This window comes from Rhinolophus sinicus, linkage group LG02 (genome assembly GCF_036562045.2).
Source record: "Rhinolophus sinicus isolate RSC01 linkage group LG02, ASM3656204v1, whole genome shotgun sequence".
Classification (NCBI taxonomy): Eukaryota; Metazoa; Chordata; class Mammalia; order Chiroptera; family Rhinolophidae; genus Rhinolophus; species Rhinolophus sinicus.
Window position 1 is genome coordinate 74,759,231 of NC_133752.1, and position 12,252 is coordinate 74,771,482.

The 12,252-nt window shown below is 40.8% G+C and overlaps 1 protein-coding gene across 4 annotated transcripts in view; it reads right to left on the reverse strand.

The window, feature by feature from the left end:
• The window catches only part of BEND4 (BEN domain containing 4), a 47,123-nt gene that overhangs the window by 26,456 nt on the left and 8,415 nt on the right, over positions 1 to 12,252 (reverse strand). For all 4 annotated transcript variants that reach the window (XM_074324620.1, XM_019754158.2, XM_019754159.2 and 1 more), the window contains 2 exons: positions 11,349 to 11,915; positions 1,837 to 1,928 (listed from right to left, as the gene is read on the reverse strand). In XM_074324620.1, coding sequence (XP_074180721.1) covers positions 1,837 to 1,928; positions 11,349 to 11,915 — 659 coding nt within the window. The remainder of the gene's footprint in view (positions 1 to 1,836; positions 1,929 to 11,348; positions 11,916 to 12,252) is intronic.

Here is a 12,252-nt window from a genome sequence, read left to right on the forward strand (position 1 = left end):
TCAGGATGGGAAGACTTGAGTATATTTGGCACTCAGGAGAAATGACCCATTAACAGGAGAGAAATCAGTGCACAAGATGAGAAATAACTGATACCCAAAGTCCTAGAAGGGGAAGGGCAGTGCTGGGTGAAAGGACAGCTATGGACTAGCTGGCACTGGCCAAGGGGGAGTGGCACTGCTTCCCATGGGGCTGTAGGGTATGCAAAGGCTGAAATAGTGTGGCGGAACTCAGCAGATTGAATTCAATGTGGTATCTCTAACTTTTTTGCTGAATTCGAGAGAGGGAGGCTGGTAGGGCTTTGGGATAGGCTAGGGCTGGAGGAAAGGGGCAGATGCTGAAATCCCTACTCTAAATTACAGGGAAAGGGGGCAGCTTCCAAATAAGTCTCAGGCCCCCCCGAAGATGAGAGAGTCTGAATCTGCAGTGGATTGCCTCCACCTTTTTTATGTGCAGGGAACTAGAAAGTTGTGTGTTTTTGTATTTCTTCAGGAGACAGGCATGGGGTCAGGTGGGAACAAGTGTGTATTTGGATCTACCAAATGGTAAGCACAGGGATGGAACTTTGATGATTTTAACTAGACACAGGGAATGCCAATGGATATATGACCACAAGATGACAGAGGGTCCATTTCCTACCATTACTAGCATAAGTCACCTGTTTAAATAAAGAAAATTTAACTACTTAAATAAAGCATTATCTATTATTATCAATCCTAGACATTTATAACCCCAGTAAGGTACAGTGCAGTTGCTTCTTCCACTGGATTTAGGTTCTAAAGTCCCTACTGTGTTTCCCTGAAAATAAGACCTAACCGGCAAATAAGCACTAGCATGATTTTTCAGGATGCTTGTAAAATAAAATAAGCCCTAATGTGTCTTTTGGAGCAAAAATTAATACAAGACCCGGTCTTATTTTCAAGGAAATACGGTAGGGCTTATTTTCTATTACGAGCATCCTTGGGGAGGCTGGATGGCTCACTTAGTTAGAGCGCGAGCTCTCAGCAACAGCGTTGCCAGTTGGATTCCCACATGGGCCAGTGAGCTGTGCCCTCCACAACTAGATTGAAGGACGATGACTTGGAGCTGATGGACCCTGGAAAAACACTCTGTTCCCAATATTCCCCAATAAAGAAAAAAAGTATAAAATATGGTTTTTTAAAAAAGAGGTTTTTTTATATTACAAGCATCCTGAAAAATCATGTTAGAGCTTCTTTTCCAGTTAGGTCTTATTTTTGGGGAAACACGGTAACATGAAAATAACATACACTCAAAACTGAGCCTTGAAAATCCTGTAAAACCGTACCATGTTTTAACAGATATACCATTACCATCAAAACAGACCACGTCTACCTGTTGGAAGAGACAGGTGTAAGGTTTCTTCCATTGAGGGCCAGAGGAAGAAAATGCTCGTCTTCAGGGGCCCTAATGCATGGAAAACACCTATCTAAACACTTGAGAATCTCACTCAGCGTGGGAGATGCCCCAGAGAAAGGCATTCTGGAACACTGGCTCTGCCTGAGTGAAGGGCAGGTTGGTGGCTCCCATTTAAAGACCCCTCTGTGCCAAAAGAATGGTGGAAAAATTGCCCACACTATTTTCACTGCCATTTCTCTTTTATTCCCCTCAGAGTACACAGTTGAATCTTTGTGAGTTAAATACATGCACCATCTTTTGGCACAGTCTGTCTACTCAGGTAATAGACCCCAAAACCTCACAGAGTCCAAAATGTTATTTTGCTAGCCAATCTATTCCGGTATATACGGGTAAGCCATTAAGATGCTTCATCTGAAGGAAATCCCACATGGAACGTCTATCTTTTTATAGTAGAGACCTACCTCGGTTGGCTGGTCAGCTGGCTGTGGGGTCATGAGTTGGTTGTGATGCTGCAGCACTGTCTTCAAGTAATCTAAAACGGTCTGGCAGGGCACTGGGGGGAAGACATTGCAATGATTACACGTGAGCTCTTCTGTCACAAGAAGAAAAAACACTTTCAAGTCTAAAGATTTTTTGCTGTCATTTCTAAAAACAAGACTTACTTGCTAAAGGAAATAGTCTTCTTGCATTTGACATCCACAGTTATTTCAGTTTGCCAATACAAAACAGATGCTATGTTTTGGGGAGAACTTTCAAGTCAAACTTACTCTAGGATGGATCTGGGTCAACGATAGTGATCAATGAACAACTCACAGACTCACAGAAGAGACACGGCTTATCTTCCCTGACTCACGCGGTAACATTAGTCACCAATGATGGGTTTTAAAATGAAAGCACTGAAAACTAATGTTTGACTAGTTTTTAATCAATAATAAATACTCATTTTTAATGACAGATTTATGTTTAGTTCTTTAGGAAGCCAGAATGCCCTGCAATTTAGTCCTGTTTCCCAAAAGGAATATACTTGACCACACGGTTCTTACTGGAAGTGTCCCATTCTCTCTCCTTTTAAGAAACTCAATTTATTTGGTCCAATTCAGAGTTGGTTATTATGCATTTCATTAATTGTGGCACTATTTTTTTGAGGCTTAGTCTTATAAAATCATGAATAATTACAACAAAACTGAACAGCTAGTCATTCAACAGAGCCTGACACTTTTTGTGCCATTGCATAAATAATTCCTACATCTTGAAAAGATTCATATTAGAGCCCTTTCAGGAGTATTAACTAATTATTTTTAAATGTCTTGGTAGCTTAGTTAGTAACCTAATTTATACAAATTGATGCCACTCTCGTCTTAGCTATGTGTTTTCTTAAGATGTTTTTGTCAATTAAAGAAAATAATATTTAACCTGAGCCCCTATTTTAAAGTATCACCAGTGAGCTTTCTTCACTTTTTCCCATAACTTTTTTCAAAGATGGCAAACAGAAATTATCATCTTTATCCACTGCTAACAGCTTTGGTTTTTTTAGGCAATATCACATTGTGACAACAAATCAAAAACTGTATCAACATCTTTTTGAAGAATCTGAATGATGGGAAGTAGGAGTAGGTTAGGGAATTTTTCTTCTTGCCAAAAAAGTATCTTCTTAAATAACCATCCTTACAGACATGTGTCTTGCAGTCCTGTGTCACAGGCCACTCTTGAATAGTCATTTAAATATATTCTTCAAATTGGAGAAGGCTCTGCTCAACAACCACAAAAATCAACAAAAAGAAGGCATACCTGTATCACTCTGAAGTAGGCCTTTTGTTAAACCAAAGTTTAAAAATGTTTATTAAACCAAAGATTAATAAAACCTGTCAAGTAAGTACCTCTAATTCCACCAGTCTATTCAAAGTCTAACCCACTTTACTGATTCCATAGTAAGTGAGAATGAATCTTCTGGCGATGGGCACCAATTACAGGAAAAAAGCAGAAGACCTGAGAAGCTAGTGGAGACAGGAAAGAGGTTTGTATCTGAGTTCTGGTTTTCACTACCTGTGGCTCTGGGACCCCATTTAACTTCTGTGTCTAAGTCTCCTCTCTACAGGAGAGGTTTTTTTAGGCAATATCACATTGCCTCTACAGGAGACTTAGACACAGAAGTTAAATGGGGTCCCAGAGGCCACAGTTAGTGAGATCCCAACAGCAGGACTTTGTCCTCATAGTTTGTGGTTAGAATCAAACACAACTGTACATACGTCACTGCTTTGCCAAATGAACACGTGCAAGGCATTACTTTGGATTTAGTTTGGAAGTTTTGGTAAAATTTGTCAACACTCATTGATTGATTAGGATTTGAATGAAACTTCTTTTGATCCTTTACCCATATTTTAGTTATTAAGATATTTATGAAAAGAACGTTTAAATGAAGCACAAAAATGCTTACAAAACTCAGTATTTGGTAGGACTTGAATCATGTCAAAAATAATTACGTACATAGAGAAGAGAGTGGAAAGAAATAAGCTGAAGTGTTAATAATAACTAATCATGATATTTTAGTAGCAGAATTAAGGTAATTATTACCTTTATCCTTTACCATCCTTGTAAAAACCAGTTTTAAAAGATGTCTGTAGTGGGCATGTATTGTAATAATTTAAAAGTTGTCTGAAGAATGTCTATACAACTGCTGTCTCCCCTTCCTTTGCTGTACGCTCCCTTCAGGAGAATGGCTCAGAGGCCGACGCTGCCATTCTCTACACCCCCAACACTTAGGCGGCAGTGCACAGCCAGCAGCAAGGCCCGCTGACTCAAACGTGTGAGGAGAAAATGGCATTTCCGGCGTATTTACTGCCTGCAGGGGGCGCTATTTAAGGCAAATGGGTTGCACAGGTTGATATCTGGGCTTAAGGCTGAAGGCCAAGAAGACTGAAGAAAAGGTTCATACCGTATTTCCCCGAAAATAAGACCTAGCCGGACCATCAGCTCTAATGTGTCTTTGGAGCAAAAATTAATAGAAGACCTGGTATATATTATATATTACACCTTATATTATATACCTGTTCTTATATTAAAATAAGATCGGGTCTTATATTAATTTTTGCTCCAAAAGATGCATTAGAGCTGATGGTCCGGGTAGGTCTTATTTTCGGAGAAACACAGTACTTAGCCAATTGTTAAAAAACTGAAAGAGTCACGGCCCTGGGCCCTCTGAGTTTTGCGCAGTCCAGGCCAGACATTGCTCTTTTGGCCTCCAAGGAAAGAGAGTGAGGTCAGGGCTTGTGGCAGCAAAAAGATCTACAGGGTTGGTTCTCAAGGAGCTGATTATGCCCCAAAGGACTTTATATCTAATGTCTCCTCGTGCAAATTATGAATTTTAAGCGTCACTCTTGCTGATGGAGAAGCTACCACCTCAGACCTACTGGGCAGGTTTCATTTATTCACTTACACATTCTGCCAAAGGAAGTCAGATGTATCTAGTAAGTTTAATGAGAAAATAAATGAGGGACCCCAAACTGTAGTTACTTCTTATTAAAGGGAAGGGAGGATAGAATGGTACCCAAATGTCCTTAGCACCTATCCTGATATTGATATTTATCATTTTTCCCTCCTCTATGTAGTAACATTTTACAATGTGTATCAGACAATCCTGGAAAGAGTATAAAACACCTGCGAGGAAAAACAGCACAGTAGGAAGACCAACAAAGTAAAAATTGAGAGGAACGGGTTGCAAATACTCCACCTGGTACCTAAGTGGTCTACAGGAATGTGCTGCTCTCACAAACAAAGATGCCCTCTGGCCTGGATGGCTTGTTTCCGTCAGCGTAAGTTAGTTACATCCACACAGACAGGGGCTTTAAGACATTCTAAGATAATACTAGTACCTGAGTGCACTGACAAAAGACGGGGGATTGGTCCTTGGGTCATTCCTGGGAACTATTTTTTTTCTTAATGTATCGACTCTGGCACTTATGAACAGTGTGATCCTGGGCAAGTTACTTAGCCTCTGTTAGCGCACCTGTGAAATAGGAGTATTACCTACCACACAGTTATTGTGCGGATTAACTGAAATAATACATGTAAAGCAGAAGGCACCCAGTAAATATCTAATGTAAGCTATTGTTATTTTAGGACTAGGAGCCTCGTGAATCCTTGGAGAGGCCACTTAATGGACTTGCTGACTTGCATGTTGTATTGTCTGAGTGACTGTTAAGGTTCTTCCAAGGGAACTGTTCCAATTGTTTTTGCCCATATTCAGAGGGTCTCATTTTCACTGCTGATCACTGCTTGAAAGTCCTGGTCAGAGTTTCTCTTCTCATTCCTCAAGTCTCATTTACCTTGCTATATAACTGTTTTTAAAACTCAAACCATTTATCTCAAACACATACAATTTTATAGGGAGACTGAAATTACTAAGTTGGTGCAAAAGAAACTGTGGTTTAAAAGGTTGAAAATAATTGCAAAAACCGCGATTACTTTTGCACCAACCTAATATTTGTCCTCAGATGACCATGCCATCTGTGTGCTGATATCATCTTTAAGTGTCCTAGTCGCATCGTTTCTGTGAAGTATAAGCTCCTGAGCTGTAAATATCTAGAAATGAATGATGGGCTTTAAGTATCACTCAGCCTGCAGATGCACGGTTATGCTTTTGATAAAGACAAGGTTCTGTCTCTGCTTAATTTAACTGACGTGTAAATGCCACATACCTGACACTGGGCTAGGAACTGGGCTACAAAGATGACTTTGATTTAGACTCTGCCCTCAAGGGCCCTACCTGGACTGTCTCTCCTTGTATCAGGCCATGAGGAGAGACAGATCCACAAAAAGTAAAACCTTCCCGATACCAACTTCAAGAGAAATATGCTTGATATAATATGGAACGTGGTTACTTTGCCTGGGAATCGGCAGAAAGGTTTGTTACAGAAGAGAGTATCACCTGAACTAGGTCCTGAAGGGTGAGCAGGAGTTTCTCAAGTGGAGAGGAGAATATGACCTTGGATTGAAAGGAATAGCAGGAGTGAGTGAGGGAAGACCAGAGGCACAAAAGTGTATGGCTGCTCAGAAATCACAAACTATCCAGTGGGTTGGAAAACTTGGCGTACGGTGGGAACCAAGGGTCAAGTCTACAAAAATGGGCAGGCAAAGATCCACGCAGTGAAAGACCGAGGGTGCTGGGATTTATTTATTTCATAAACCATGTAAAGCAGTCAGAGGTTTTTTTGGCAGGGGGTGACCAGGGCCTTTTCAGTGGGGAGAGCCAGGTGTCTGGAAGAGTGGTTACTGCAGTAGCCCATGCTGTGAGATAAGCCCAGATGAAAGCAGTGGGGAAAAGGTGGACTCCAAACTGGTGGATATGTATGAGGTAGAATCCACAGGAGAAGAGAATGATTGGAAGTAAGGGAAAGACATGCTTTATGGATAGATCTGAGATTCTTAGCCTGGGTAACTAACTGAATGGTGACCTCTTTACAAGGTAAGAACGCCACTTATAATCTATGAAAACTACTTACAATTCCTGTATTACTAGGCACAGAACAGTCTCCCTCTCTGTTTCTTAAAGTCCCCATTTATTGAGTACCTACCAGAAGACCTCGTAGGCACTCAGTTGCTACTTAATTCCAACATTCCTGTAGTATTATTAACTTCAGTTCACAGAAAGGGGAAACTGAGGCTCCGAATGGTTAAGTGATTTGCCAAAAATCACAGCTAGCAAGTAGGGGCAGAAATCCAAACCCAGGTTTGACTCCAAATCCATTCTCTTCACGTCACGTTGTTCCATCTCCCTCCACCTCGCCAACAGCTATCGCAAGAGTTGTGATGACTTTTACCAGATTCTATGTAAAGGAACTCAGTTCTTTATTCCTCTCTGTTCCTATCATTTGCTCTAAGTTTCTATTCAGAACATATTTACATCTCTTCACTGTCCTTACACACCCCACCTAAAATATGATCAGTATGTTTCTCAGGACCAGAAGTTAATCTGAGCATTTTCCCACAGGCACTTCTGGGCGTGAGTTGGGAGGCGGTTGAGAACACTGGAGGGTATCAGCAAATTTATACTGCATTTACTCCAAGGGCTTTTTGTTCTGGCAAAATTACTACTATCCAAAAACTGACACTATTGATTTCTCTTTTTAAAAAAATCTTATTTAAAAAAATGACAACTGTGGACTAATAGGTTCAGAACTGCATTATCCAAAGTTAGTTCTCTAATTTGTAGCCTGTTGAGTTCGTATAGTCGATCTTCATTACTCACAGATTCCGAACGTGCAAATTTGACAACTCTCTAAAATATGTTTGTAACAATCAAATCCAGCTTCGTGGGGCTCTTGCCGTCTTTTGCAGACTTTTGCAGATCACTGAAAAATGTGAGCAGCCTGATGCACACATTCCCAGCTGAGGGTGAACAAGGTAATGCTCTGCCTTATTTCAGCTCTCATATTATAAACAAGTGTCCTTTTCATGGTCTATTTAGTGCCACATTTTGCACATTTTTGTGCTTATCGTTGGTGATTTTGATGTTTAAAATGTACTCCAAATGTAGAGGTGAGTGCCCTCCAGCGTTCCCAAGTGCAGAGTTGCTCAACAGATGACTCTGGAGAGGTAGAGAAGTGACTGCAGAACAATGTCTCGCTCTGACCTGCGGCAGGTGACCCCATCTCCATGTGAACCTTATTTCTTCTGCTAACTGCTGGGTGCTACTATCTGCTTTGTACTCATCCATCCTGCTTGGCTGTAAAAAAAAAAGTGATCCCACATCATAAAGGTAGATTGTACCAGGAGAAAGCGCCAGCTCCTTTCGTAGAAACAGACTGCCCCAGTACAGCACAGGCCTGCTGGGGCCAATGGGAAGCGGTGACACTACTTAGAGAAAATCGATCCCAAATTATACTGGAGTTACTGCTTGCAAAATAGTTTTATTACATGCAAAACCAGAGTATTACTTGCTGTATTTTTCTTTAAAGGGGTATCTAAAAATAACAGATTTTCCTCCTCAAAATGCATAGCTAATAGAGTGAAAAGTGGGTTCCTGGGTGATTACCTAGACTCCGATTTGTTGTTTAGCCAAAGATGGAGGTTGGGAGGTGAAGGCAGGAGGGCAGTGATTTCTCTTTTTGATTCAAGTTTTCATTTCTAAGTGACACTTTTAACTTGATGCTTAGTTAGTTCTAAGGTGTCCCTAGGTAGTGAGTACATGTGTTAAGTAATCCCAAATCAACTGTTATTTCCTGCATTTTAAACTGATTTTTTTTCCTATTCATAATCGAAAAACTGATTTTCATCTATATAATTGGGTTTCAGTATGGACCATTAAAGCAATAATGGCTAGTGGTTCAAGTTCATGGAGATTATCAACAGGGCTGAAATGTTTACACTAATAGTAATTAGCCTGTGTCATTTCATATCTGACCATCAAGAGGACTCAAGAAATTGCAGCATTTTCATCTTTCTGGGAAGTAGAGAAAGATAGCGAGTAGTGGCAGGCCAGTGATAAGTTATCCCTAACACAGACACTTCATCTGGTACGGATTCAGGAAGCTGGACTGAACCCCAAACGTGCGTAAGACTTACTAAGGACAGCTGGTTTGCCAAATAGTTAGGATTAGGAATTCAGCAATACTCCTTTACATTTGTCACACCTGTCCTTGCATGCGAATAAAACTCCATCCACAGTTCTGAATAGCTGATGTAAGTACGTATCTGTAGTTGGTTGAAAACAGTGTGCAGGGCACTATTTTCCTTCCCAATGAAAGGAAGAATGGGGAATACAATAGAAAATACCCCCTGGAGGGGGGTAAATCCCACACGGTGTTAGCTGCACCCACATCGCTCTGACTTGGAGAAACCAAGCACTCTGATTCTGTTGCACTTTTCTGGGTTCTACCCACTCTGTCTCCAGCAGTCAGTGCTGGCCTGGCTCGGGAAGGAAGAGACAGTGACTCCGCATCTAGCCCCAGGGCTCAAACGCAAAAGAAGAGAATGGATTTGCTTTTACCTCTTGCTTCTCCCCTATAAGACAACTGCACTAAATCTAATTCCAAAATATTCTGAAGCAAACCTTAGGTCTATTTGGGGAACTCTTTTATTTATTTATTTATTTATTTTATAGTGGTAAAGGGGTTGTGGATGATTTTATTTTTTAATACTTTCTGACTTTTCAAGAAAAGTCTATGCAGGGAGGTAGAAAGCCAGTGTAAATTCTCTCTGGCGAATTCTTTTAAATCAAAGGATGAAACGAAAACACATTTCTGATCTGGCAATTCTTAAGGCTTGTTTTTGCTTTCTATGTGTACTAATAACAAACAAGTGGGCACCTTCCTTCAACATTTCCTTCTTTCCAGATCAGGTGCCAAACTAGATGGTGCAAAGACACCGAGTTAGGAAAAGAATGTAAATTCCATTTGTATTGATGTATCATCCTTAAAAAATTTATATTTACTACGTATGCTTTGTTTTGAACATGATATATTCGTATAGTGAACCGTGTGTAATTAACCAATAAATGTGTATATTGGTGGATGCATGCTCAAAATTTTTTATCAATTGGCTGCATGATTAAAAAGGTTTGAAGATATTGTTCTAGCTAATGATCTTACTATCTTTTGTAAGCCACAGTCATGTAGTAATGAATTCAAAGATATAAGCAAAATCAGTACCTTTCCAAATAGTGAAAAAACGGCTTTGCAACCCAGAGAGTATCTTGCCATAATGATGACTTTTCTACTTTGCAAATCTAGTGTTTCTAAGAGTCAGGAAATGACTCTTATTTAGCCAGGGGCACAAATAGTTTGGGATCAGCCTAATTACTGGTCTGTTTTTCATCTATTCCTTTTAGTTTACAGTTGCTTATTAACTTTAAGGGGGCATTTGCATAGTAACAATAGACGACACATGTTGAAACTTGTCAAGAAAAGTGAGAAATCAATGGACTAGAAGAGACCATTTGTTCAGCACTAGTAGGGTCTGTCACTGAAGGTGTCATTTTATTTTAATATCTAGCACTGATTAATAAAACACATATATCAAAGTCTTTAAAAATACAAAAGCCATTTTAAATGAATGGGCATTTTTTGAGGGAAGCTCAGGAGCACAGCACTTGGCCTATTTCAAGCTCACTGCACCACATACAGGAATTGCTTTCCTACTGATAGAAACATCTTTTTTTTGATTCAACATAACTTATTTTAATATTTTACTCGAGTATCACCAATTTGTCATTGTGGAAACGTCTGTAGTGTGGGTGACAGTGGGAATGGATTCACAGTCTAGAGACCAATCTTTGCTTAGCATCGGTGGACTGTATTTTCTGAGATTGACTCGTATAGCAAACTCCTTGACTGGTTAATTTTGCTAATGAAAATGGGAACCAGGATTGGGAGAGAGAATTCATTCATTTAATAAATTATTATTCAGCACCTACTTTGTAACAATCACTATGGTAGATAATGGGTAAACAGCACCAGAACTTAAGGTATAATAGGGAAGCAAATTCAACAAATTGCAAGTAAGTAAACAATTATAACGAAAGGCATTGGATGCTATGACTGAAGTAAAGTTTAACAGACAAAGAACAATTTCAGTTCAGCTTCCCTTTGCAGTTGCTTTTCCATTATTGACGTTGGTAAATGTAAAGGTAGAAAATACTAGATTAAAACATTTGGCTGGGCTGGTGGATGACTGGAAGGATAGGAAGGGAAACACCCTTCAGATGCAGATAGAGACATCTTTTAACAGAACTATTAAATAGGTCTTCAGGCCTATACCCAAGAAGACTCTGGCTTAAACATAGCCAGGACAAGGCTAGTGGCTCATCTTGAAATTTGTTTGGTACTAGCAAGCTAAGGCTCCCCGTGTATGCCTGTTCTCCCACCTTTTCTACATGGCTGGCCAAAACCCCCCAAAAATATATACATGCACGCACACATACATACACGAGACGACAGAAAGGAGCCGCAGTTGGCGTGTAAATAACACGGCAGCATACCTGGGATGTTCTCTAATTTTCTTCTGAGCTCTTCATTTTCTTGCTGCAGTGAAATAACCTCCTGCTCCAGCTCTTGGCACCTAGGACAGTAGCCTTCGTCCTCCTCTTCTTCTTCCTCCTCTGGCAATGTGGAAGAGGACGGGTGACCGTGGGATTCGGACGTTGCCGGGGAGGTCCAGCCACCTAGGGTATGCACGGGGGAGGTTGACAGAGGATCCATGTCGGCCAGGTGGCCATACTCACTGACCGAGGAGGTGTTCGGCGTTGGAAAGCTCCCCGAGAGCAGGTAGTTTTGTAGGGAGTCAGTGAAAACTCTCAAAAAGGCAGAAGTCTGTTGTTTCCTTTGCATATATTGCATCTCCACGTCTACATTGTCTGAGGTCTGGCTGTGGACCCCTTTCCCAATGTGACACTGCTCCTGTCTTTCAGTGTAACTTGAGCCTTCCTGCTTTACGTAAGAAATCATGGACTGAGAATGGTTGGAGTCCAGAAGTTTTCCTCCGCAATTTAAGAGGCTAAGAACTCGACTGCACTGCTGGGCAAAGGCATCCAAGATCATACGACTCTCTGAAACACAGAAGAAGACACGTCAGAGACCCAAAGCCAACGAGACGGGAGAAGTAAGGTCCTCAATTTTGACATTCACAAATGTTAGAAACATGTATTTCTACTCTGCCACAAATCGAGGTGACATGGTGAACCCACTTTTAATAGGATGCATAGCTTCTTGTTGTTCTGTGACTGGTGGGGTGCCTGATGAGTTACCCCCAGTCCCTGACACTGGGAAATGGCTGGACTGTGGCTTTGGGCACCACATAGAGATTTCCCTCTTTATGGCCTTACCTGGCCTGTACAGGTCTGCACCCACACCTCTGGTTTCATTAATACCTTTCCCCTAATGAAG